The following is a 27,957-nucleotide window of genomic DNA, read 5'->3' on the forward strand; positions in this document are numbered from 1 at the left end:
AAGTGCGGATGAAGAGGAACTGTGAAGGAAATATTGTGGAAATTTAAATCAGATTGCTGTGATTGGATGCTGCCCACAGGGAATATTACCATGTGCTGAACACAGTTCATATCCCCAACACTGCAGATTTCTGATGGGTTAAGGAAAACAGGGTATGAATCATTCAAAGATTTCTAATATAAGCATTACCCAAATAAATACCCTTCCCCCACTTGCAGAGTCTCTGGCCAAATACTGTCCCTCTGTTCCAGCTCCTCCTTGCTGCCTCTCCCTGTTTCCGGATGGGCCCTGGCCCCCAGCCCTTATCTCCTCCAGCCCCTGGGCTGTTTGCAGAGAGCACTTATAAAGAGGCCGACAGAGCACGGAGTGGAGGAGAATTACAAGGTGCAGGAAAACAGCAGCACTGCTTGGCTCAGCACGACCTGCTCTGCCATGGGGAAGGACAAGCTGCCCAGCAAACCAAACATCTTCCTTCTTCTTCTCTTCTTCCTTCCTGGAAATACTCCTCTCAACACAGAACCGTAAGCTACACGTGCGGAGGGCTTTTTCCTGCAGTTTCGCTCCCTTTTTCCTGCAGTTTCCTTCCCACTAATAACCAATTCCTGAGTTTCCTGCACAGCTCTGACAGTGCTCCCTGCTCCCATCCTGTAATCCTCAGGCTGTCCAGCCCTGGGACCCCTCCCCACCACTATCTCTGCCAGTGGATTGCTTCCATCCTTCCCCCAGTCTCTGCCCACAGTCCTGCCCTGCGGCTGCCTGATAGTCCAAACCTGGATCCTCACAACATCTTTGCCCAAGTATGTTTCTGCCTCGAAACCTCTCAGGGCCTGGGATGTTGTGGGTACGATGCCGGGATCCAGGTGCTTACCTTTCCCAGAGTGTCCTCCTTTCAATCACTGAGTTACTTCTCCCCATTCTCCTGTTGCTTTTCAAACCAGTTTGCTCCCCTTTCTGCTGCCAGTTTGTTTCCCTTGGCAGCCTCAGATGTGCTTGTTCTCAGAGAGGATCTGTGACCTAGATTCTCTTCCTGCGGCGCGCAGGCCGGTGCCAGCGCTCCCGGGACGGCCAGGCCCGGCCGTGCGGCCCGGCAGCACGGCTGCAGCTTGAGCTCGGCCGGTGCCCGGGAGAGGGGCAGCCCGGCATGGCACGGGCAGGCTGCAGCCTGGCATGCCCACCCCAGCCTTGCCCGCCAGACTGTGCTGCTCTGAAGCCTCTTGTCCGGGTGGGAGCAGCCTCCCTCTTCGGAGCTTGGCTGTGTTCCTCTTGCTGTGCTGACCAGCACGGGTGCAGTAATGCTTGCTGCAGAGATTTCGTGCCCACGAGCGCTGCCACAGCGCTGGCAGAAGGTGCAGCACTGCTGCTGCCCCTTGCTGTGTGGTCAGAGCTAAAGCTGTAACTGGGTCAGCCTGAAGGACCTTTGACTCACGCTGTACCGTCAGTCCCTCATTTGTCTGCCCTGTTTGGGTGCTTCTGGGGCAGATCAGCCAGGCAAGTGTGCTTTGGGGTCAGGCAGAGCTCTCTGGTCCCCCTACAGTAATCTGATGTAACTAAGTAATCTTAATTCATTCTTGCCCAACATCAGGGGGAAAGGGAATGAAACCATTCTGCTCAGACCTATGGGCAACATAGAATTGTAGAATGGCCTGGGCTGGAAGGGACCTTAACAATCACTCCAAACCCCCTGCCATGGACAGGGACACCTTTCTCTGGACCAGAGCTCCATTCAACCTGCCTTTAAGCATCTCAAGACGGGGTATCCACAGCTTGACTGGGCAGTCTGTGCCAGTGCCTCACCACCCTCACAGTGAAGAAATTTTCTACCTAATCTAAGCTTACTCTCTTTCTTACTATTTACTCTAAACTTACTCTCTTTCAGTTTGAATCCATTCCCCCTTGTCCTGTCTTTGGCAATAGTCTCTCTCCATCTTTCTTGTAGGCTGCTTTTTGTCCCTTAACCGAGTCCCATTCTGGGAGGGAAGAACAAAGAAAGGCTGAGAGGTGGGACAGAGAGGGGTGCTGTTGGGGTGCCCAGAAGGAAGACAGGAACCCAGTAGGGAGGCAGTTCTGAGCAGTGAACTGCTAGGTAGCACAAGGGTAGTGGTTTTGCTGTGGGTGCAGGATAGATCAGATGCTGTATACAACACAGAAAGGAAACAACCCTTGAAATGAAGACAAAAATTAAACTTCCAACCAAGACTTGCTTACTGTGCCCTGTGCAAGTAGGAGTATCACTTATTTGGGCAGGAATAGCTGCTGCTATTACTGTTTCAGAGGTGACCAGCTGGGCAGGAGACACAATTAAGGCTCAGATTGCATGCTACAAAAATCCATATTAATCAAGTTAGTGCAGCACTGGAACAGGTGACCCAGCTAGATGGTAGAAACTTCATCTCTGGTGTCCTTTGCAAAAGTCCTGTTCCAGGAGGGAAAGTGGGCTTGAGATATCCAGAGGTCCTTTGTAACCAAAACTTCAAGGATTTTGGAAGAATGCAGCCAAAGGTATTGCTCTCCTGCTCTGGTTGTACATGTAAGCTGTTTCACAATGCAGTGGACATGCTTGGGAGTACTCTGCATTTGGTCCTAAGTGTGAGGCCATAATGACACTAGAATTGGCAGGTATGGATTTAGGCTGATGAAGTTCACTGCCTTCTTTGGCTGGGTGCTTGTTCTAGTAAGTAGCTGAGAGTCAATACACAGACAGATATCATTCCACCTCAGGCTACAGTATTACCTTCTCTGTATAGACAAACTCGCCATTTTTGCCTCAACCACCATCTCTAGGGTCTCCTATTCCTCCTTGATGTGTGCCTCTGTCGGAGTCACTGCCTCTCCTGTCAGAGCATCTCCTTGCGTGCTGAGGTCTCTTTTGTCAGCCCAGATGCTTTTTGTCCTGGAATGTGTATACATGGGTTTTGTGACCACAGTTGCTTAAAACACTCATGGTAATTTAATTCATCTGTCTCTTCTAAACAACACATCCCCAAACACCTAAAGAGGGGTCTATAAACAGCATGGTTTATATCTTTGTTTCAAAGGCAGGGAAGCTAGCCTAAGGGGAAGCTCTGCAAGTTGGCCAAAATTTCAGCAGAACAGTGAACAGGAAGAGAAATGAGGCCAAATTCCCCACAAACTAGGTCATGCTGTCCTTTCTGTAGACTGGATGTTATTGTCACATTGCCAGTGCCACTGACAGGGGACAGGGGGAATGGAATTGGGGGAAGCAGCATGGGCTGAAGCCATGGTAAGAAGGTTGTGGAAGAAAGGAAACGCTGGAGAAAGCAGAGAGTCACAAGTTGTAGCTCAGTCTGTGGGAGGCTGACAGTCTGGGAGTTCCCTCGTTTCACAGCTTCTGCAGCAGTGCTGGCTGAGCAGAGTTGCCAGCAGGCAACTACATTTCACTACAGTGCTGCCTCATGGTGAAGGAAATGCAGGAGCTGCTGGGATCCCACTGCCTCCACAATAGCTTTAGGACTCCCCAGAAAGCTCAGAGCCCAAGCAAAAATGTAGCTCTGGATGGATGCATCTGTATTTGTCCTCTATTCTTTTCTGAACACTTCCCGACAGTCTGTTTGTTACTTATTACTGATTGAGTCTTTTCCAAGGCTGACCAACAGTGCTCAAGTCTGAGTGGTAGGCGCTCACTTATTATTTTCCCTTTATGAACAGTTCATTTGTTATTTTTGCTACTCAGTTCTATCATACAAAAAATCTTTTCCACAAATATCTAAGTCCATTTTTAGAATTTTCTTATCCTGCACAGTTAGGAGAAAAATGTACTTTCAAGATCATCAAGGTATGTACTGAAGAATAGGGGTCTCAACACAAACTGTGGAGGTTTTCACTGGTTCCTACCCTTTCTGTCCTATCTTTCAACCAATTAATCTATTACAGAATTAATAATTTTATTTATTAGTAAAATGATCCCTTTTATTGAATGGCAGCTTAGTTTAAGGGTCCTCTGTGAGGGACCTTTCTCAAAAGCTCTTTGAAGATGCAAGTACACTTGGGGTGCAATAAAACACTACACCCTGAAATCCTATGTGTGCTCATCTTAGTAAGGTCCCAAACTGCAAGCACTCACATCTTTGCTCAGCATGTGAAGGATTTGGAAACCTGGATAGGCAAAGACTGGAGGAGTCAGACAAGTGGGTGGGTTTTTTCCTCAGCTGTTTTTAGCTAATGCCTTTGAGTGTCAAAAGGAGATTGTGGGATATAGAAAATTCAATTAACAGCCTGAAACCTTTCAAACCATCCTTACTCCCTGCTGTGAAGCCAAACAAAACATCCTTTGTAAAGCACTCCCCATTAGCATAGAAATTGTTCCTTCTACTGCAAGCGTTTTCCTGCTTTTAGGCTAATTAGTTAGACCGTTTAATATGTATAACCCCAAAATAAAATGAATGCTCATGTTATATGCGCTGCAATTCGCAGGGATGGCAATGGATTAGGCATGCTGATTTGTTAATTTCCCTTCACTTAATATTGTTGCCTTAAAAGTGTTTCACATTTCTGATCTTTCTTGCTTCCCTCCCTTCACAGGCAGTACATGGTGCTAGTGCCCTTTCTGATCCACACAAATTCTCAAGAGAAAGTCTGCGTTCAGCTGACCTACCTGAACGAGTCTGTGACGCTGAGTGCCACACTCGAGTACCTAGGGGAGAACAGGAGCTTGATTGATGATGTGGTGTCAGAGAAAGACATATTCACCTGCATCCCTTTCTCTGTGAGTATCTCATCCTCACGGGATGGTCTCTTGTGTTTATTGACGTGGCATAGTAGATCCAAATAGTCCAAAAATGAGAAATAAGACACACTGCAATCAGAGACCCCTAAGCTAAGTCAAACAAAAGAATTAACTCAATGTGGATGACTGACTGTGGTAGTCTTTCAAGGACCAATTTTCCCCCATTACCAAATTCTGTGTCCCACATGATACTTCTCTGCACACATGTTCGAGAAGCCTTTTGCAACTTTGACTGACAGAATGTGCCCCATGTTTGTTTGATATGTGTAAGCCTGAGATGAAAAATGCCAGCATGGACTGAAAACTGTAGAAGCTGGGGGCTTGTTAAAGACAATTAGGTCCATGAAGTCATATGGCTGCTTCTGGAGCATATTCCCAGTTTTTACTGCAGAAGGCTGGTTGGTGAGTAATGTAAGCAACAGGTTCCGTACCCTAATTAAGGAATCTGGGTTAATTTTATTTTTGATAAATCATGTGACGGAATAAGATCAGGTTCAGTATTTCTCTAAGAAAAGTATATAAATGAAGGAAGGTAATAGTTTTTTTTCTTGCTCCTTGCACTGAGTCTTTTTGTCCCTTTAGGGAACTTTCTGACCCAGCTAGCACTTCTTCCTTCAACTCTCAGTGCAGTGGGGTGAATCAATAAAGCAGTTATCCTCTTCATTCTCCTTAGCTTCCAAAATCCAATAGCACATCAGTGGCGTTTCTCACTGTGACGGTGACAGGGGACACACTGCACTTCAAGAGCCGCAAGTCAGTGCTGGTCAAGAATTCCGAAAGCTTGGTCTTCGTCCAGACAGACAAACCCATCTACAAGCCCGGACAGACAGGTACCAGGAACTGGGCTGGTATTGACTCTGACAGCAAAACATCTTAAGGCTCCATTCTACAGAGGTGCCATACTTGTGCTGAAGTTTTCAGGTTTCTTCGTGGTGGAATCTAAGTAAATCTTATTTCTGTCAGCTGAGGTCTAGTCCACAGCACTTTCATCATTCCTAGTCCTCATTCTCCAGGCACAGCATCTCAGCCAGATGTAGACACAGGCTCCAATTAATTCTATTCAAGTAGAGGCACAAAGCTGGGATGACTGCAAAGCATAGTCTCCCTTGGCTGCACCAGAATCAACAAAGCAGGACAGGCACTCCCAAGAGATAATTCAATTCAGCCAAGACCTGATTATCCTTCTAAATTTATCTGCCCCTCACTATCTGCAAGAGAAAGAGCTTGAAGTAATTGCTTCTATTACTTAGAGATCTCAATTCAGAGCCTGTTGATCTGTGGAATGAATTTGAGTTATAAATTACTGAAACATTATCATTTCCTGGTGATGGCTACAAATTTAACAGTGGAATTTCCTTTTTTTCTGTTGCATTCTTCAGTTCAGTTTCGGATCGTCTCTCTGGACAAAGACTTCTACCCACTGAATGAGAAGGTAGAGCCTTAATTCCTTGTTGTTAGCCAGGCCATTTAATTTTTAAATTAACACCATTGTTGTCATCACACAGAACCACTGAAGACAACCTTTAAAGCATATGATACTCTCTCACACCATGCTTTACCTGTTCCATGTTCTGTCCTAGGACACATTCCACCTGTCTCTAATGGCTGAAAAAAATCCCCCTTTTCAGAAGCATATAGATGTTTAAAGCCAGATTTGAAAATCAATGTATGTGCTAAGCATGTGGGCAGGGATCTCATTCCTGAAAAATGTGTGGGACAAGTTTCCATGGGTAGTGACAGGTGTGCAGTTGTTTCTGGCAGTGGGTGCAATCCCACACTTAGAGAGAAGCATAACAAGAACTTGCTTTTATGGAACTGGTCAGGGGTGCAAGCCCACCTTTTGTTTTATTTGACAATCAGTTCCTCATGCAGACAAGTTATTTGAAAACTTGTGCTTCATCACATCTTCATACAGTGGTAAGACAAAAGGTCAGGGCCCTAAAATATTATAGAAAAGATTCCCTTAGCCGTCAAGAACCAAGGTTAAAAGAGCAAGTACAGAAAGGGAACAACTCAAAGGTCTTCCTAGAAGTTTCTTCTGCCCTTCAGTCCAAATTTGGAAATTACTCCCCTGTGATTAATATTTCTAACACTGATTTTCTTTTGCTCTTTCCCCACAGTTTCCCTTTGTCTACGTTGAGGTGAGTGGATAACTACATTATTATTTCAGAAGAATGTGCAGGCACAGAGCTACCAGTCCCCAGCAGTGGTGTTTTCAGATTGAAGGGCAAGGGAAAAATCACAGGCCTGTGACCTTTTCCCTTTGGTTAAAGGAAGGCTGAGTAGCTGGGAATCAAAATAAGTTCCAATAATGGTTCTTTGATCACAGAACGAGCTGTGGAGGAAACTAATTAACCATTACAAGCCATGCTGTGAACAGAACTACACTTGGCTAGAGGTCATCAAAATCTCTTATTCCTCTTCCCAGTCAATACTGGGTCTCTGTCTGCCAAGTGTGGTTGAAATTAAAGAGCAGTGTTAAATAAGCTATCAAAACCAAAGAAACAAAATTAGGTACGTAGACATCCCCGTCCTCCCAAGCATGTTTTTTTTTGTCTGGCTTTTTTTTTTTAATGGTTGAACTTCAGTGGCAGGAAAAGTTAATAGGAAGGATGTTTCAATGATTCAAGCTCTCACTTTTTCAGATGAGAACACAAAATTTACAATTATTATTTGGGATATCTTCTTTTGAAAAAACTTATGGTGAGAGCTCATGGACAGACCCTGAAATTAGTGTGCACAAAATTTATTTTGGTTTATGCAATTAATGAGTCCTGTGTAGTCAGTTCTTTTACTGCTCCTTGCTGCGTGGGGTTGCTGTCTCCATTCTGCACCATCTCTGTCTAGAGCTGGACAGTCATCACAACAGAGGAGGCATAAGGTAGGCCAAAACCAGGCCGTGCTGCTTTTTTGTATCCCCTTTTCAGAGTGTTGTCATTCCCCCTTCCCATCAACAAACTTCCAAAAAAGAGCTGCAGAGCTGGTGGGCCACTGATGATCTGTGAATATTGGAGAAAGAAGAATAAGAGAGTGGGAGGTGTGGATTAGCAGGCCGAGGGGAGCATCCCAGAACTACCTTTTGCTAGAGCCATAGGTGCAGTCCCATGGGGTCCCTTCCCTTTCAATGAAATGATACTTTACTGAGTGCAGAAATTTAATGAGCAAGGAGCATTTAAAGGAGCAAGAACAAATACATCTTCCAGAAATACGTCCTTGTCTAGCAAGCTGAATAATTTAATAACCTTTGTGTGTATACCATGTGTCAATACCATGAAAGCCTTCACTTTTAAATCCATAGGAAGGCCATCTGTGTTTTCAGCTCTAGTCTGTAAAGCATGGTGTTTGTCCGTGCTGTTTAAGCCAGCTTAGGTAGGTCTTGTCCTTCATCTTCACCATCCCCTCTCCCTTCCTCATCCTTCCTTCCTCCTTCTCAGCCCAGTACTGCCATTTGTTTGGATTTCACAGCTGTCTACAAGGCACTCTTGTAGAGTGGGAAACTGCTGGGGCAGAAAATTCACTGGATTACTCTAGAGTACTTTCTTCAGCCAGATCAGGCCAGTCAGTGCCCTTTACCACATGATTGTGTGAAATTTGGACTGGACCAAAGGAAAAAGTGGCAGGAGTGAAGAAAGGTAACAGCCTAAGTGTCAGCACTTCTAAGGAAATAAATGTCCATCAATCTACACCCTGGATGTCACTAATTTACCTTACAAAGTACAAAGGCAGACATTAGTATGAGTCTGCTACTTCTGAACTATTATCCTGACCTATTGCTTATGTAATTAAAAAAAAAAATTAGAGCACCTTTCTGAGGAAGAAAACAAACTGGTTTTCAGGACTTCCCTATAAATATATCACAGAAACAGCAACAAGTTCACAAGCCCAGCTGGAAATGTAAACATTCATTGTAAACATTTTCTTGAATTCCTCTTCTGAGGAAGCCCAGTGGTGTCCCTCACAATAAGTGGTGAGCTTTTCAGCAGGGTTGAAATGTGATGATGAAGAGGATTTGTCAGAGTCATGGGATGCATTTTACTGACTGTGCCACCCTCCCAGGTGGCTTCTTGGGAACACGGCCCCCTCTTCTGCCCCCTGACTGATGACCTCCAGCTTGGAGAATGTCTCTCACGTCTCCATTTTCCCTAAGCCCTGAGATAATATCTCAGTGAAGTAAATGCACATAGTCACATACCTTGAGTCACACACCTATCTAGAGTAAATAAACTTTTGGTGACAGCCAAGGTACAAGGATGCATTAAACTATGCAGAACCACTGTGCTGTTTCAGTGACTTCTACAAGAAATTTGGGGCTGAGTGGATTAATTATTGGTGGTCAGTTAATAATGAGCAATACACCAATGTAGTAGTAGTGGTGAGACTTCAGCTCCAGCATTAGGAGCATGGAGACACAAGGGAGGGTCTCAGCTGGATGCCTGTATGTGGAAGTATACTTTCCTCTGTTGCTGTCACCATTCCCCCACCCAACCACTGGCTTAGGAGTCTTATACTTGTACATTTCTCAGTCCCACAGATAGGTCAGGTGTCTGACTCCTCAGCAGATTGCATACTGGTACTTCAGCAGTCTTCATTCCAGCCAGGGGAAAACCAAAACTTTTGCATGCTGTATGGCCAGTCAAGGAAGTTGAAACTTCCCCCTATTCTCCATGTGCTTCACTTCTGATACCAGTTCTGTTCCCTTCTGTTACCCTGCCAGTCTGTCTTGCCTAGCTTCCTGGCCCCATCCTTTGCAGGTACAGCTGAGGGGGAGACAACACAAAAGTGTTTAAAAGCTTTCTTGCATGCAAGTTATGCAGAATTGGCAGGTAAGTACTTTCAGAACCTCACAGATTGTTAAATAATTGCAGATAGGTATTTCCCATCTGGGATGTGCCTGCACTGGGCACTGCACTGCTCTGTCCCTGGCACTCTCCTGTACTGTCTTGTGACACTGTTACCCTCACCTGCAGGATCCCCAGAGGAACCGTGTGTACCAGTGGCAAGGGGTGGAACTAGAAACAGGCTTTACACAGCTCTCCTTCCCCCTCACCTCGGATCCCATCCAAGGCTTCTACAAAATAGTTGTGCAGAAGAGCTTCTCATCCCATGTGGAGCACTCCTTCAACGTGGAGGAATTCGGTAAGGAGAGGAATTTGACAGTAATGCCTTTTACTGTGGCCACTCAAATTGGAATTTCCTGGGAAAAACATGGAGAAGGGATGGACGGAATATAACAGGCAATGAGGTTCATAGGGGCTGAGCCAGAAAGCGCTAAGTATCAGAAGTGATTGCTGACTTTATGGCATCTCTGCAACCTGCCCAAGTTTGCATTTGCTCAGAGTGCTCTGGGGAGCACAGGACATACCAGAATTCCTATGTATGGCTTGTGGCACCAAATTCAGTGGCTTTGTCTCAGTTGATTCCAGTCCAGCAGCTTGTTGCAAGTAGCACTAGATATGAATGTAAGAGATTACACTATTTTGGTGGCTCTATTTTGCTTTTCTCATCATCTGCATAAGGTTTCTTTCTCCATTCATAGTCCTCTCTATTTTTGCTCCTCCTTGTTTCTGTGAAAGCTTAGAAAACATGTTTGATAGAAAACTTGTGATTGAAGAACAATCCATGAATGTTACAAAAAGATCACTAGGAGAGACTGAGTAAGAAGAAATATGCTGCTGCAGGGAGCCTTTTAACCCTCAGCTCTCTAACAAAGCTTCTTGGGTGATCATAGATGTGTATTCTGACCAGAGGTGTGTATTCTGACCATAGATGTGTATTCTGGCCATAGATGTGTACTCTGGCCATAGGTGTAGATGTGTATTCTGACATAGTGAACATTTGAGAAGGCTGATTGGCCAGTGCTTCACACTCCCAGGCTCTCCACTACCTCTGCATGAAGACCAGATGTTTATTCTAGAAACAGCAGATCCATTGATCAAGACCTGCCATTTCTGGAATATGCAGCCCATAGATTGCCATTGAAGTCCATGGGAGATGGCTTATTTGGCTTTGAGTCAGGCATGGTAAATAATTTGACCACAAACCAGGCTATAGCCTTCAATCTGTCATGGTGGCAGATGGCCTGTTCCTTCTCCCACAAAGACCATTCTGAATGCCCCATAAAATCAAAGATGTTAAGTCCCGTTGTTAGCTTCCTCCTAACCTGATTTTTCTTTCCTTTGTCCTTTAGTATTTTTCTTATGAATCTCTCCTATTGCTATTTCTCTTACAGTCTTTTGAGGAAATGCGCCCTGGGGTTGAAACATTGAGCCTTGTCTCCCATCTTAGAGGCAAATTTATGTCTAAACTGTATAACCCAGGGTTGTTTTCACTTTCCTGGATGTGCACCCACTCTGCTGTTATTTCCTTGCACTGTGAAAAACCCTCAGCTGCACCATTTGGAAGCAGACATGACATGCTTCAGTCCAGTCCTCGGCATGAGGAGGTGGAGGTGTAGGGCTGCAGGATGCAATATGGGAAGAGGGATGCAACTTAATGCTCAGGAGAAAAATATGTATTTTAATTGTGCCCCTTTATATTGGGCTTTAGTGCTGCCTTTTCCACTTCAAAATATAGATCTGAGAGTCTGTGGCTAGATTCACTTGAACTCTCTGGGTATGCAGGATAATATCCCACAGTGCATCTTAGTGAGCCTAGGAGCAACTCTGGATCTCCAGAACAGTAAGAATCAGCCAAGGGAATCAGTGATCTGGGGCATTTCAATGTGGTAAATTACAAAGGGGGTGATTGTACTGCTCCAAGTCCCACCCTGCAAATTATGCATTGTGAAGACATGACACAGGACCAGTGTGTCCTTGTGAATGGACACAGGTGAGGGATCTGCTCAGCTGTCTGGAGCCACATAAGCCTGTGCTGCCAATAGGGCAAGGTATGAGCTACAAATTTTCTTAATTGCCTTTGAACCCAAGAGTGGTGAAGGCTGAGAAAACCTATGGAAGGGGTAGGGATCTATACTGAAGACCACAGAGAGGTTCATATGAAGATGATCCTGGCTCTATGCTTGGGCTGCTGTGTAGTAAGCAGCTCTTACTCACTCTTCTCATACCAGACTTTCTCTCTCCCATCTAGTGCTGCCCAGGTTCGAGGTCCTGGTGAAGGTCCCAGAGATGATCACAATTAAGGACAACGAGCTTCCTGTGTCTGTCTGTGGTCTGTGAGTCACAGAGCTCCAGTAAATCTCTCTTGCTTCTCCTTCACTCTTGGTCCTTTTTGCTAAGGACCAAAAGAAGTGCTCGGGAAGGGTGTTTAAACTTTTCCCAGGCATATAGTGAACACTCATTTCATTCTGTCAGTCCTGAACCTGCTGCTTGGCCTGAACAGTCAAAGTGAAGGGACTTCCTTGTGTTCCTTAAAAGGTTTTGTCAAACAAATCTGCATCTTTATCTTCCCAGTTTATTTCACATTTTCTCTTTCTGTCTTTACATTTCTTCAGTTAGAGCTTTAGAGCTTCTCTGCCATTGCTGAACCCTCAAATACTCCAAGATGCCAGATCAGACATCATTTAAATTGGTGATGGTAACCCAGTGTTCTCATTTTTAACTCATAAATCTCTCCTTCTGAGTACTGGTTGTCTTTCCATTTCTTCATTGAACCCTGAGCAGTTTGTAATACACATACTCCTGGCTGAAATACTTTTCTAAACTCAACCTTTTTCTGCAGAGATGTCCCACCTAGAACAGGATGAGTATATCTTCCATGGATAATGGAAGAATCTCACTATGGAAGTGATGGAAATCATTGAAATGTCAGATTAGTCATCCTTTCAGAAGTATTAGGAAATTATCCACAGAGGTCTTTAAGGAGATGTGTTTTTGTGACTGTGACTGACTGTCTCCCTACCTGATACACTGTTTAACACACTGTGATTAGGTACACCTATGGGAAGCCTGTTCCTGGTTTGGTGAAAGTCCAAGTATGCCGGAAATTTTCCCAGTCTGCTTCAAGTTGTTACGGAAAAGAAACAGAATCTGTGTGTGAAGAATTCACTAGGCGGGTGAGTCCCAAGATCAAAATGTGGAGGTTTTTCTGAAGGTTAATGGGCAATGTTGTCTCAAGAAAGATCACATATGTTGGGAGAGAGTAGGGCATCCGAGATAGCGTTCTCTCCAGGGAGAAGCAGAGAATCTCAGAGGAAGGCATTCCTAACAGAGGGATCATTAAACTGGAAACAGAACTGATTACGAAAACCTGAGCCCATTGAAGCTAGTGACAAACCCCCAGCTGCCAGCCATGAGGTCTTTGGCATTGTTCCACAGAAAGAAAAGAATCTTTGAAGGAATTTTCTAACTGTGAGAGGGACTGACTGTGAGCAAGGAGCACAGATGAGGAGAAAACAAGAAGGCTGTATAGAGAACAAGGAACAAAGATGAGGTGGTATTGTATATGGGTCAAGTACAGGAGAAAGAGCAACATGATAAAGAGAGAAGACAATGGAAGAAACAGGAGGAAAAACAGAACTAAGGCAGGAGGGAATTAACAAGGAAACCAGTGTGGCCCTTGGAAAACTGTGTGTCAGGTACCTCACAGAACGCAGAAAATATGTGGATGAAACACTAGGAAACAGGCTGAACATAAGTTCTTGGAGACAACCCTTGAAAAAATTCTGGAATTTCATAAACAGAAGTCAATCATGTTGGGTCTGGGTATCTATTCTCATTCCTCAATGTACAGACTTTTTTCACAGAATTTCAATTTTCTCTCCAATCCCTCGCTTAGGCAGATGCTCGTGGATGTGTTTCTGGTGTGGTGAGGACCAAGGTGTTTCAGCTCCTACGCAAGGGATATGAGATGAGCATTGAGGTACAAGGCAAAATCACAGAAGATGGCACAGGTACGTAGGACATGAAGAAGGCAAAGTGATGGCAGGCCATAACAGGAGGCACTGGCAAACATGTGGAAGGTGGAATAATATGACTAGAAATTCATTAATAATCCCTCTTTACTGTGCTCTGTCTCAGGAATAGAGATGACTGGAACAGGCTCCTGTGGTATCACATCCACCATGAGCAAAATCCGCTTTGACCTGTTGGACTATATGTACAAACCAGGGATCCCACTCTTTGGGACGGTAGGGAACTTCTGAGACCCTGGGCAATGAGTGGCACAGCAAACACACAAGTGCACAGTCCCATCAGGTGGAGTCGTGGGGTGTGTGGGTTACATGGTTCAAGATGCAGGTGATACGTGGTGGAGGTCCCAAATGAAGCTGGCCAAGGGAGTTAAAACTGCTGAGGAACTTAGGATCCTAATAGATAATTTCCATGGGCTGATCAGGTTGTTTTGCTGAGAATTTTCTGTTATTCCCTCAGACACATCAGGGCATGCTTCACATATTTCCACATTCTTTTCCTTTGTTCTTCTCTATCAAGAAATATCCTGCCTGGCAAGGAGGAAAAGAGGGAAGAGGATGTATTACTTGGGAATTGTTTTTTCTTGCTAGTCTAAAACCTGTTATTGTTTTGTTAGGTGAAGCTGGTCGATGGTACTGATGCTCCACTTGCCAATGAAACCATTACGATTACTGTGGGTGGAAACAAATACAAAGGGAATTACACTACAGATGAGCAGGGACAATCCTGGTTTTCCATAGACACTACCAGCTTCACAGAACTCTCCCTGGAAATCCGAGTGAGTGGCAGAGACAGGGGTAAGCCTCTGTCTTTCTCTTCAACAGGGGAAATGTCTGTCCATGGATTATCAGTCTTTTCTGACAAGTGGAAAGTAAGGCAAGTTTCTTGGTGGGTCACCTCACTTCTCTGTGTCTTCTCTGCATGTTATTCACAATCGCCTAAGAATGCAAAATACAGAACATATCCAGAGTTTTTGTGTGGACTTTTATGTGACTTTATACCTGATTTGGTTTGGCTATGAACCTTTTATTCTTCCTTCTCAGGCAGATCATAAACCTGAGCTGAACTGCTATGACAGCGACTGGATGACACCGTCCTATGAGCATACCACGCGCAGAATAACTCGCTCTTACTCCCTCAGTAAGAGCTTCCTCAAAATTGAGCCAAAGCCTGAGACATTAAGTTGTGGCTCCTCAGCAGAGGTCCAGGTGCACTATATCTTCACACCAGAGGCCATAGGGGACCAGAAGAAAATTGTCATTTATTATTTGGTAAGACATATTTGGGGTTACTTTGATCTACGGCCACAGAAAGTACTGTGTAACCTCTAACTGTGTTCCATGGTGAGGAACCAGAGCACTACTAGATTGCCAGTAATGATGGAGAGCACTTGAAATGGAAAGCGTGGCCTGCAACAGTGCAATCTAAATGCACTTCGCTAGTATTTCTCTTTTCTCTGTCTTCTGTGTGCAGAATTTTGGGAGACCACAGTAATTGGAACAGACTGTAACATGCTGGCATTAAGAACGATGAATTTGTTCATTTTGGGGATCAGAGAAGAGAGACTAATTGAACTGTGACCAAACAATGACATGTCAGTCTCTCTTGGGAGAACAGAAAGATTCAAATGAATATCCAAATGTCTTTCTCCCTAAATTTGTTTTTCTGGTTATCCTATTTAATGACACTAGCAGAGAAGATGAGAGTAGCTTTGGAGAACAATAAAAATATCAGTAGAACAGACACTTCATTTCTGGTGGACTGCACAGACCATCAGGGGACTTAGGTTGATAGTCAAAAATGGAAATAGAAACCTGTTCTAGAGATGTCTATGTGCTTCTTTTCAAGACTTCTAACAATTCATGGAAGGACAAGATACCTATTTATCTCAGTTGCCTGGGAAAATTGATTTTAAGATGTACATACAGCGGGTAAACAAAGAGAGAGAATCTCCAGTTTTACAGACGTGGATCCCACATCTTGAAATTCAAATATGGTATTATGGAAAAATATTCCATATCAAAAGTAACTGAATAAAAAACATTTTTGACAGTGCAAAAGGAATCTTGTTCTAGAATGAGGGAACTACAGGAAGCATTTAGGCTATTGCTTACTACCTGACTACAGGTACCTTGTTCAAGCTCTTATTCTTTGCATCCTGTGGTCTTCTGTCCCAGCTTTGTGCAGTTGTAAAACTAATCCTGGTGAAATTTTTCTTCATACTGTTTCATAATGCAACTGAGAGAGGAATGAGACTTTTTGACCTCCAGTCTGTTCCAAATTGTTAGAAATGTGCAGATGACTCCCAGATTTATGTGTGGTTAGAGGCAAAATGCATTTGAATCTGATCTGTGTATGTAATATGTACAAAAGCAAAGATAAGTATGATCAATGTGGTCCTTCTAGGAGCAAATATTTCTGTCTCTAAATACCCAGTATATTCCAGCCTGGCACTTCTTTAGCATTTTCTTGGTAGTGCTCACACTCTTACAATTAATTCAGTGAAGATTTCTTCTCCTGCCTTTCAACACTGTGACAACAATTCCAGGAAGATTTCTCTGTTACACAGGTGATGGCCAAGGGACAAATCGTATTAGCTGACACCCATGATCTGAATGTGAATCCTGGAGATGGTGAGCAATCTATGCCTTTTTAGCATTTCTGATGGTAATTTGGGGCAGGGGGAATATAGATAAATTACTTCAATTCAAGCACTGAATTTAGCATTTCATTCAAACTTTGTACGTAATGTTTAAATTTTCAAAATTAAGCCTTTTTAGATGACGTGGCTTTGGTTAGTTTTGTTTTCTCTGAGTTCCAACAGGTGCTATTTTTTTAATGACAAATTCTTAGAAAATTCAACCAAAAAAAAGTAGAATGTTTTGGCCATTTCCTAAAACCAGCACTTTATGATGGCCACTCTACCCTATTCTGATTGTGGATGCTTACCAGTGCTGTGAGACTCATGTGTACAACAAGTAGGAAGAGCGTGCCTCCATTTCTTTGTCTCTCTCATTTCCCCTGTTTTTTTGTATTGTTCCTGCCTTGTAAGCATGCAAACACATGCATATCTGTATTCCAATCAACACATTTAAATTTATTCACATAGATGTTAGAGGATTACAGTGCCAGAGACAGGCTCTGGTGCAACTTTAAATGTCTTTTGAAAATGAGAAGAGGGAGGCATTTTTTAAGTCTGTGAGAAGGACTTGCACTGCAGTGGATATAAACAGATTATGGCAGTAAAAGATCTCATGTGCTGTACAAAGTTCTGTATCCTCACTAAGAGCAGTGACTGAACTCCCACCCGGGCTGGTACCAAGTCACCTTGTCTAGATTGTGACATAAAGCTCAGGCCCTGATAGAGTTTTCCAGTACAGAGGGACATTTTCTATGGTGTTTGGAGCAATAGTTTGGTGTTCCCGATAGGTGTTTGCTTAGCAGTAACTTTGCCAAGTTATTCTTTCAGCCATTCTGCAACCCTGACTACTGTCACCCTTTGCAACAGTCATGTTACTTTTTTTTGCCTCAACTATTTTTTTTTAGATCTTGGAGCCTTTGAGGAAAAAAAAGGTTTGGGAGCATCAAGAAATTATGCCACATGTTAACTGGGGAGAATCTAGAAGGCAGGGAGAGGCCCTCCAAACTCATGTGCTTTGTCAATTCACAATCAGTCTTTGAATGCAGGTGTCTTCAGTAGCGGCCATACGTTTTAGTCATGTGTCAGTTTGCCAGCCCCTGATAACTAAAAATGTTCATCAGGAGTGAACATGACTTTTTTTATCTGGGGAAGGCAAATGCATATATTGGAACCCCTTGCATATTGATTAGCCTTTTTCTCTCTCCGTCAGCTTACGGGACATTTCGGTTGAGCTTCTCTGTTGAGGCAGCAATTGCTCCCGTGGCACAGATGCTTGTGTACACCACTTCACCCAGTGGGGAAGTCATTGCCAGTTCACAGGATTTCCAGGTGGAAATGTGCCTCCCCAATAAAGTGAGTACAAGTCATGGTTTATGCAACCCATGTTTGTCTTGTGGACAGCAGCTCAGTTTAGATTTCCAGAATGAAGGCAGAATTCGCAATGGGTTCATGAAATGTTCTGACCAGATGTTGACTGAGGATTGGTGACCAAAATAAACCACAAAGCTACAAAAATAAAAAAAAAAGTGGAGTAAGACAGAAACAAAAAAAGAATCATTCATCCCTATTAATTACATTTCTTAATTACATTGATCAAAGATGAATATCCATTAGACACAAGCCGACTTCAGTTCACACAGCTAGAAGTGTCAGAATAATAATGTAACAGTGTCTGGAAAAGTGGATGCTTGAACTTCCTTTTGGATTTGCAGGTGAGATTGAGTTTTGCACCCAAGGAAGGTCTTCCTTCTTCCAACACACATCTGCAACTCCACACCTCTCCAAGATCGCTGTGTGCCCTTCGTGCAGTGGACAAGAGTGTTCTCCTTATGAAGCCTGAAAATGAGCTTTCTCCCAGCTCTGTGAGTCTTGGCTACTTTTGGTAATGAGCAAGTACAAGAACCAAGCAAGTACTCACTAACAGCACTATAGACATGAGGCTATGTATTTTTACAGTTGCATTCCTTACTCTTGCTTTTTAGAAGCTGGCATTTACCAGTGGAGCGTTAGGTTGTGTCTGTCCCTGTAAGTGGTGACCTGCTGCATTGTTCCCTGTTGTTTGCATTTCCCCAGGTGTATAATCTTCTCCCACTGAAGGAGAGCCAGGGTTACAGCTTCAGGGAATACTACTTGGAAGAAGACAATGTCAATCCATGTGTGTCGCTTGACAATCTGTCATTAAATGGATTTCTCTACATACCCATTTCTTCTGATGGCGAAGGGGATGCCTACGACATTCTCAAAGTAAGCACCGGCCTTTTCCTTTTCTCTTTTGTTCCCTTTTTTAATTCAGTCTCCTCTCTTCTTCCCACCTGCCCTGAAGGGCTTTTTAATAAAAAAATAAGCTCATTTGCTGTAAACTTGCTCATATTTGTATGCAAGAAAATAACCAGGCTCAGTTCCCACATCTACTTAGCCCATAAACAGCAACTGAGTCCTTCTCTAAACCATTAAAGCTTTGAAATGTCTCCCCATAGTACAGACAGCTGCAAATGGGCTTGGATAAGGAAACAGTCCTGAGAAATTACCTCTAGTGCCATAATATTAGAAACTCCTCATTCAATCATGTTTTCTTTCTCTGGTTTAAATAGGTGTTTATTAAAGTGTCAGTTAATTTGATAACCCACAAATCCACACATATCCCCCCAAAGTGTCCTGAACAAAGTTTTTTGGGTACCCTCCCTCCAGTGCATTTCACACAGACCATTTTCATGCAGGCAGCTGTTCCCTAGGTAGGCCTGTAGCCTTACCTTTCCATCTGATTATGCCAGGATTTAGCCTTAGTATGAGAATAACATGATAGAGACTCCACATCTGTGTCAAACCAGCCTATCTGGAATTTACGCACAAGCCTTTGTTATTCTGATCTATACCAGACTTAGGTACATCCATTCTTGACACACTAAAAAAAGTTTATTTTAAACAATTTTTTGCATATATTTTTGTTCTTCTTTCTCTTTGTTTACTAGGAATTGGGCTTAAAAGTCTTCACTAGCAGCAAGATCCATAAGCCTGAACTCTGCGAGCATTACCCAGAACACATGATGGAAAGGAGTTACAGTGGTTCTAGTACCTTCTTGGTTTTACCTCTCACACAGCCTCCTAAAATTTACCACCCTGTCTCTTTCCTTCCCTCTTTGAATCTTTGAATATTAATTACACAGGCAGATCTGATTGTCTTCAGATATGTTGACCTAATTCAGGATCCCTCCCTTCTGGACCTAGTCCTGAAATATGAAACTGATTCACCTCTGACTGCATCTTCCCAGGCAGCCAGATGTGCCTGGCTAGAACTGTGTGTGCTTGGTGACTCCCATGCCAGCCCCTACAGCAGCAGAGGGATTATAGGCACTAAAGGAGTTTTTCAGCACAAAGTAAACGGGTTTTTTCATCATCAGATCTGAGTCCAGCTATGAAAACCTAAAAAAGGAGCATCTGCTTCTAGGCAGCCACATTCTAACAATAGCTAGAGGAACAGCTAGGGCAAAAGTGGGCCAAGACAAATGAGAAGGCAGTACAATCCCATGGGTCGATATTTTACCACTGAGGGCTGAGAAATTTGGTTCTGTTCCGAGTTTCCCCATTTACATGACTATAAGGGGCTAGGTAGGTCATGTCACTTCTCTGCAGGGTCAGTGACTGTGAAGATAGAGAGAATGATATTGCTTTGTTTTTTTTGGTTTTTTTTTTGCTTGCTTTCTTAAACAAATCTGAGATTAGAAAGACTATATAAAAGACTCACCTATATCACTTCCAGTTATTGACTTTTATGGTGCAGTACTCCAGCTCTAATTAAACAACTGTAGCTTTTAATCCAGTGACAGCTTCTAGACTCCTACTCATAAGGATCAGATCTTTGGTTTTGAAGTGGAGGATTTGTCATCAGAGTATGGCTCAAGACAGCTGTCTGCTTTGAGAAGATGTAAAGTCTTCTAGGCCTGCTGGAAAACCCTTTCATAAGGCGTAACAGTATGCAACACTGTGAGATGGCCAGAGATCTAAAGACCCATGTTCATTTTTTTAAATTTCCTAGATGGAGGGCTAAGTGTGGCTTCTGTTTCTGGTCATGTATAAATGCAACCAATTCTTCAACCAGATTATTAAACTGTATGCCATGATAATATTTGGGGACAATAAGCTTCATATTTAATTCTGTATTGCTATAGAAATATACCCTCATATCATCATGCATGGTTCTTTTGGCACTGAGGGGTTTGCTGGCAGTGTGGGAAGAATGCTCAACTCCGTCCAGTCTCTGTAAGAAGAGTAGCAAAATTAAGAAAAATTAAATACTGAGATGACAACAGAGAAATTTATGTTTCCAGTGGCCAAGATGTCAAAGCTGTTCTTTCAATTTTAAAATTTGACCTAAGAATAGCGACTGCCTGGAGGGAAAGTAGTTGTCTTGGTTAAGAATGGAGTTTGACACATCTTTTCCTTTCTTCCTGTCCTTGAATAAATTTGCTAGTCTCTGCAATGAATCTGCATGGAGAATTGAGTTATAGCATGATGGAAGATATGGTTGATGGCAATCCGATGGAGACTGTCCGGAAGTACTTCCCTGAGACATGGATCTGGGACATAGTTTCAGTGAAGTAAGTGTTCAAGAGAACGTAGAGTGTGGTCACTAGAACAAAACCTTGGACTAGGTTAAAGCCTGGGTGGATGTATCGGTATTTCAGTGAGAGGAGTATTTCTAGCAGACAAAGGGATTTTTTAAGCACATTAAGTGCAGGATGCTTTAGAGGAACATGCAAAAGCCAGTGCCTATATCCCAGATGGGCAGGGGTTTGCTGTCAGCAGATGTTGCTCAGTAGGAGAATAGATGAACACCAGAATACAACTGAAATCTTGTTCTCTGTCCCTCACCAGCTCTGAGGGAAAAGCTGATCTAGAAGTGACCATCCCTGACACCATCACCGAGTGGAAAGCCAATGCATTCTGCACTTCAGCAGACACGGGCTTTGGCCTGTCCCCGACAGTGTCCCTCAGAGCCTTCCAGCCCTTCTTTGTCGAGCTCACCATGCCCTACTCTGTGGTGCGTGGGGAGTCCTTCACGCTCAAAGCCACCGTTTTCAACTACCTGCCTGCCTGCATCAGGGTAAGGGATGTTCACAGCTTTGCTCAGCCTAACAGCCATGGGGAGACTGCAGGGGGCCTTTTGTAACCAGGTGTTCCAAGCCAGATGACAGATCTGCAAATGTAATTTCATATAGGTGTATGTACGTACAAATCCTTGTTGCATTCAATGAACAGGGAATGTGTTTTCCTTTTGAAGTTTTGAAAGCTGCATTTTATTCAGAGCCTGAAGGTCTGCTACTGAGATCCCCAGCCTTGTCATCACAAATTTATGTCACTGTTGTACAGAAATAGGGAACCTGGGTTCTTCACAGATCACAGAATCATTGCATACCCAAACAGAAACTCCAGGTTCACCAGGGTGGATATTTATGTTCAGCCTTTAGTCTCATCTCACAAAATTTGACAGAAGATTTGCTGGAATGTGCAGACTTCCTGTAATTTGTTGCGTCTGTCCCTAAAACACTGAGGAGAGATATATGGCTTCACCACTCTTACCTGCATTTTTTTCCTAACATAAAAAGACAAGAGAAAATTTGGGAAGGGATTAGTACATAATCTCAACCACCTTTGCTTAGTTTTTTATAAATACAGATTTTTATTCTAAAAGGAATGAAGCTGAAACAAGGAGGGGCGCTTACCCAGTCATTCCAATGCATTCTCACTTATGTCCCTGTATTTCCTATTTTGTTTGCTATTTTCAGGGTCTTTATTCCACTTTTCCTTGTTCCCTTTATTCCACTTTTCTTTGTTCCCTTACTAGCTTTCTCACTGCTGGTGTTTTATTTCTTCACCTAACTAATCATGAGGGAGATCTTTAATTCATGGCACAACTGGTCTGTGCTATTCATTTTCCGAGAATCGATTTCCTTTCCAAAGATGCTGTTCTCTACAGTTACCTCCCTGATCTCCTACAATTGTACAAATTTCAGTCATTTCCTCCTTTATCAGGCAGCTCTTGCTCTGCAATACCCATAACAGGTAGCTCCACTACCCATTTCCATGTACTGCATTGTCTGCAATAACTCCAGCTTCTCTTCAAGTCCAGACCTCACAACGCCTCTCTGTACAACTGGCAGGTCAGTGTGTCTCTGGCTGAATCTGCTGATTTCCTGGCTGTACCTGTGGGGAAACAGGAGGAATCCTACTGCATCTGTGTGAATGAAAGAAAAACTGTTGCTTGGGCAGTAACACCAAGATCTCTAGGTAAGAGACCAGGTGACGAGAAGATACTGGGATTGGATAGCAGTGCATGGCACCAGATCTCAGGTGTGAGGAGCTAGGTGACTCCAAACCTGTTTGGAAGGATCTTCTCAATGTCAGAAGTCCAGCCCTGAGGTTCAGACACTACTCTGGGTGTAGTGTTCCCAGGTCCTAAACAAACTATATGTTACAGGACACGGCTTTCCCAACATTTTTATAGAAATCACAAATTCCCTTAAGGCATGCAAAGAACTCAGACATTCCAACTGTGGAGCTGAGAATGTCCTGTCTTAATGTGTTTGGATCTGAAATTTTTTAATCAAAGCTTGCTTTGTCTGAAGCTTCCCAGAAAAAGACCATTTGATTTATGAGACCTTCCCCTTCACTGCTCTTCCTGCTGATGGACTAACACCTGCTTGGGTGCCCATCACAAAGGAGATGATCTGGAAGGCTGCATCTGCATCAAGATAAAACCCTGTCTCAGATTTAGGTCTCCTCTTGGAAAAACTTCTCTGTAATGCATGATGGAGTTCCCAGCAGAAACACAAACCTGTCTTTCCCTGGCTCTGCCTGGCAGGGCTGACTGACCCCTGTTTCCTCCAGGGCAGGTGGAGCTCTCAGTGACCACCGAGGCCGTAGAGAACCAGCAGCCCTGTGGGAACTACATTGTGGAGACCCCTGAGAAAGGGCGTAAGGACACGGTCATCAGACAGCTGCTGGTGGAGGTACGTGGGCTGCTCCTTCTGGTGGCACAGAAAAGTAGCAATAGTGACAGCCAGAGCTGCTGTGTGATAAAGGTTTTCTGGTTTAGCCATGAGAGCAGCAATAATGGCTTGTGGGACTCTTATTCTGCAAGCTGTAACAAAAGAAGTGCTGACAAATGTAACACAGGCCAATAGAGCCCATAACTCATAATGCTGCCATCTCACAGTCAAAGCAGGGTCTTACATTACATGGAGGGACAGGAATAATAAGGCAGGCAATAATGACAGGTTTTTCTGAGACATATCATATCAGAGATAAATGAGAAATCCTTGTGTTTGCCTGTAATAAATCACAGGGAAAGGCTGTGAATAGAACACTAGACAGAAAACTTATGCTTCTCCTCCAGCCCATGGCCAATACTCTGGAATGTGGAAAAGTCACTACAATCTGCAAATATTTCTAAACAAAACTACCATCACTGAATTTTTTTACCATCATTGACCATCATTTTACCATCATGACTACCATCATTGAATTGTTTTTATTACACCTCTAAGAATGTTCAAAACAGTGTAACTAACCTTTTATTTTTACATTCTTTTGTATGCTTCCTTCTTAAGCAGTGTTTTGCAATGATAAAAACATAGCTTTTCACATGGTAAGTTGCCAGTCATAAAATTAATCCTCAGTATAAGATTTCCTGCAATGCTATTAGCAAATGAAAAGTACCAGCTTGTTGTATAGGGAAATTTATATAATAATAAGTCCTCCTTACATTGTAGACATTCCAGTTTTCAGTAAGGCAGAGCTAGGATTAATGTAGCTTCAGGAAATGTTTTGCTAACTGGAATGTAATGATGGAACAACAGTCCTATCTGCTAGGCTTTTTTGTTTTTTTAACAAATGGATTTGAATCTATAATACATGAACAACTGTTTAACATTTCAGGAAATTTTCCTAAATTCACATACCCCTTCAGGAAAAAGACTGTTTGTTTAGTTGTTTGAAGATACAGGAAGATAGAGCACTGTAAAGTCTTTTCTCACAGATGTCAGGGGAATGTAAATTACTGAACAAGCATTAGAGTTACTTCTGTCAGGGTGTCTGAGAGATTGCTCATCCTGTCCTGTTATTGTAATGTGGCAATTAATCTACAGCAAGCCCTGACAGGATGGAATTGGAGATTAGCATCCAAGGCTGAACAATTAATTAGCAGGGGTGGATACAGTGCAACGTGCTTGGGGTGAAGCTGCATTGTCTTGAGCACATGGATGGCAATATTCCCTGCAGCAGGCACTGTATCCCAGAGGGAGAGAGGAGTGTGCCAGAGGCCCCAGGGCATCTTCCTGCCCCTCAAGAAACCAAGCCTCATTGAGAGCTCTTTGGGAAAAGGGATTTTTTTCACCCAGGAATTTCTCATCTGGAAAGGAAAATCTTCCAAACAATTACAGTTTGTATGTTTTCATTTCCTGTTGGAAATCAAACAAAACAATGGATTTCTCATTTAGTTGCATATCAGAATGACATACTGAAACAAACAAGATGGTGCTTTTTCAAACAAAAGCATTTAGCTCTGTCACAGTTTATCCCAAAAACTTGTTCTTTTTTCTTTTTTTTTTTTTCCTCTTCTTTTAATACTTTTCTGTCTTTTCATACTGAAGAACAAGAGGCAATGTATTCTGATTGTGAGAAAGTGAAGACAATAGCACCATTGTTTACATGCTGGGGAAAAAAAAATCAGCTGGTAAAAGCTGGAAACCAGTAGTGAAGCAATGGGAACTCTCCTATTTAGAGGTTAAAAAATGGGTGCAGGCACCTCACTAAAACAAATTCTGACAAAAACCAGTTTTCTAGTAAACATTTGATTCCTGAGTTTTCTGCAAAATATTGTCACCCATCTCAACAGAAAAGAAGGATTCTTTTCTGACTTCAAAGACTAGACTAGAACTTATAAACTGGTTAACTGTGGCACACATTTAAATTTTGGTTGTTGTAGCATGTCAGTTGTAGGTGCATTGGAGTGCTCTGGCTGCCCCCAGTCAAAGTTCTTGCATACATGTTCTCCCCGTGTGCCAGGCACTCAGCCATCACCACAGTGAGTGGCAACTCAGATGACCAGGTCCCATGCCCCTCTTGGTAACACCACTTTGCATGTTATCTCCATCACAACCTGTGAAGCTGCAGAGCCTCTCTCAGTAATAAGAAAGAAAAGAAAACAAAATGTATTACATTTCATACTTGTAATTAGCCAGTATGTTACATTTCTCAATTATCCTCAGTTTCACACATGGAGGAGAAAAATTTCTAGGCAATTTTCAAAGAGTGCCTTTTACTTTCCCTTTTGATTTTTCTTCCTTTTCTTTGTTGCTATTGTTTCTTATTTTTTGCCTTTTTTTTTCCTTGCCCTTTTCCCCAAGCCGGAAGGGACTGAAGTGGAAACCACATATAACTCTGTGCTCTGTGCATCTGGTAAGAGCCATTTGTTTTCCAAAACTTTCTTTGCTAAGGTAGAAACTAAAGACAAAGGTGGAATAAAAGGTTTGTGAGTGCTCCACTGTGAGAAGAAAGGTGTAGGGATCTGATAAAATTTAACAAACTAGATATTCGTTCAACTGTTAGTGAAAACAGTTCTTCCTGTAGGAGAAGAGCTGAGAATGTAACAATGTTTACAATTAGAGAGGCAGAAGCACATCTTTTAAGAAATGAGGCTGGCCAGGTCAATGCAAGGAGAGAGTATTTGGGATTTGATATGGTTATCTCTAATGCCTTTCATCTGACAGATGTAAAATCTGGACAAACCGTACTCTGTGGTAAGCCAGGTCTGCCCACCAAAGCAGAAAAGGCCAGAAACATAGTCTGGAAGAGGGAAAAGGTGTCTTTGTCAGTCAAAACTGGTTGATGGTGCCATGTAGAAGTCCATGACAATCTGTGTGTGAGGATGATGCAGGCCCAATACAAAATTTGCAGGATGGGAAACTTCAACAAAATTACAGATGAAAGGATTTGTTGAAGTCAGGAAACCCCTCTTCAGGGGATAGTGTCTCATCCATGGATAGCTGCTACCCATGCATTGTAGATACATCTGGAATTGTAACCAAATTAATCTGCTTTTTATCTCAGAAGAGTCGGTGTCACAGACAGTCTCCTTGGCTCTCCCAGAGACTGTGGTGGATGGCTCAGCCAGAGCATATTTCTCAGTGTTAGGTAAGTGAAACCTCCTCAAAGTGTCTCATGCTGTTTTGAAACACTGCCACTTTCAGGCTGTGCTCAGTCTAATGGCCAATTTACGCTGTGAATTGTCCCACTGCTCAGGTGACATCATGGGCACTGCCATGCAGAACCTGCACCAGCTCCTCCAGATGCCCTTTGGCTGTGGGGAGCAGAACATGGTCCTGTTTGCACCCAACATCTATGTCCTGGACTATCTGAACAAGACAGGGCAGCTGAGTGAGGAGATCAAATCCAAGGCCACTGGATACTTAGTGAGCGGTGAGTTTTGCTTTTGTTCATCCCTTCCCTTGGCTACTGGATAAGGACACTGTTGGCCACTGGCCTGGATGATCTGTTGGAGGCTGTCTCTAGAAAGGAACAGGGTACTGGCAGGTTAGGGGTGTACAATACAGTATCTGTAAGAAGGAATCCTGTGCTCAGTTGGAGGTACAGGGTGATAGACAGCAGCATCCAAACAGGAACACAGAAAAAGTCCAGGGCTGGCAATAACTCAGGATTTCCCTCCATAAGAAAAGGGTTGTATGAACTACATAAATCAGACTATAACCATTAATCATGGCAGCTGCTCATGTAGATCTTGAATTCTCCTTGGGATTGAGGTGTGAAAGTATTGCTCACCTTTGACCAGGGCAAAATTTTACCACATTAGCTAGGGCATGATGACAGACACAACATCAGTACATAGGCACAGGATGGGCATCTGCTGATTAGCAAGGGATGGTTGTGACTCAGTTATTTTTGCAGGAATATTGTATTTTCTCCAAAGAAAATTACCCTGTTTTCTGCATTCCTATCCTATGTAGGACTCACATTTTTAATCAGTTCTCCTTTGGGAACCATTCTCCCATTTCTCTCAAGTCTGGGATGCATTTATCTCTCCTCCTAAGTCTTGGGCAGAGAGAAGCAGTGACCACAGATAGGCAGCTTCCAGGTGTTTTTGGAGACAGGAAGAGCACAAGAATAGAGATAGTCAAAGCTGGGTGTTTCTCTGAACTTCCTTTGTAATACTGAGCAGCACAGGTCACATCTGTGCCATAGCCAAGGGGATCAGTGTGTCCCATGTCTGCTGCATTTCCCTTGAAAAGCACTGTGGCAACTGAAATATATTTTCACTCTTCATTTCAGGGTATCAAAGGCAATTGAAGTACAAACATCAGGATGGTTCTTATAGCACATTTGGGCCACGTTATGGGCAAGTTGGAAATACCTGGTAAGACTTCGGTACCTCTGGCTTTTCAGTTCTGTTTTTCATGCCCTCTTATTCCTCGGTGTTCTGTTGTACTTGGCCATTTGGAGTTTGGAATGGAGGTGGAGATGAAGTTAAATGGGCCTTATGATCTCTGATGGGTACAGGGCTTACTCAGGATGTCTTGGCTCCCTCTATCACTTTCAGGCTCACAGCCTTTGTCCTCAAGTCCTTTGCCCAGGCCCGGCCTCACATCTTCATAGAGGAGAACGGTGGTGGTGCAGGTAAAACTGGGGAATGA

General features: G+C 43.2%; 1 protein-coding gene across 1 annotated transcript; it reads left to right on the plus strand.

Moving 5' to 3' along the window:
* The first annotated feature begins 334 nt into the window (after positions 1–334).
* Positions 335–27,957, plus strand: LOC121350535 (alpha-2-macroglobulin-like). Its single transcript, XM_041461936.1, has 26 exons — positions 335–521; positions 4,540–4,723; positions 5,418–5,574; positions 6,124–6,176; positions 6,865–6,885; positions 9,712–9,880; positions 11,831–11,915; positions 12,632–12,755; positions 13,478–13,592; positions 13,720–13,829; positions 14,228–14,389; positions 14,655–14,882; positions 16,181–16,244; positions 17,463–17,605; positions 17,965–18,114; positions 18,326–18,496; positions 19,222–19,321; positions 20,721–20,847; positions 21,125–21,353; positions 22,411–22,537; positions 23,138–23,259; positions 25,657–25,708; positions 26,360–26,443; positions 26,552–26,728; positions 27,596–27,680; positions 27,864–27,957. The coding sequence occupies exons 1-26, from the start codon at positions 433–435 to the stop codon at positions 27,955–27,957; spliced, it is 3,222 nt and encodes a 1,073-aa protein (XP_041317870.1). The 5' UTR covers positions 335–432.

This window comes from Pyrgilauda ruficollis, unplaced genomic scaffold (genome assembly GCF_017590135.1).
Source record: "Pyrgilauda ruficollis isolate IOZ18807 unplaced genomic scaffold, ASM1759013v1 scaffold158, whole genome shotgun sequence".
NCBI lineage: Eukaryota > Metazoa > Chordata > Aves > Passeriformes > Passeridae > Pyrgilauda > Pyrgilauda ruficollis.

Coding starts and splice junctions, on each gene's coding strand:
- LOC121350535 (XM_041461936.1), top strand. CDS start 433: ATGGGGAAGGACAAGCTGCCCAGCAAACCAAACATCTTCCTTCTTCTT. Junction 5,575..6,123: donor CTACAAGCCCGGACAGACAG/GTACCAGGAACT, acceptor TGCATTCTTCAG/TTCAGTTTCGGATCGTCTCT. Junction 14,883..16,180: donor AAATTGTCATTTATTATTTG/GTAAGACATATT, acceptor TCTGTTACACAG/GTGATGGCCAAGGGACAAAT.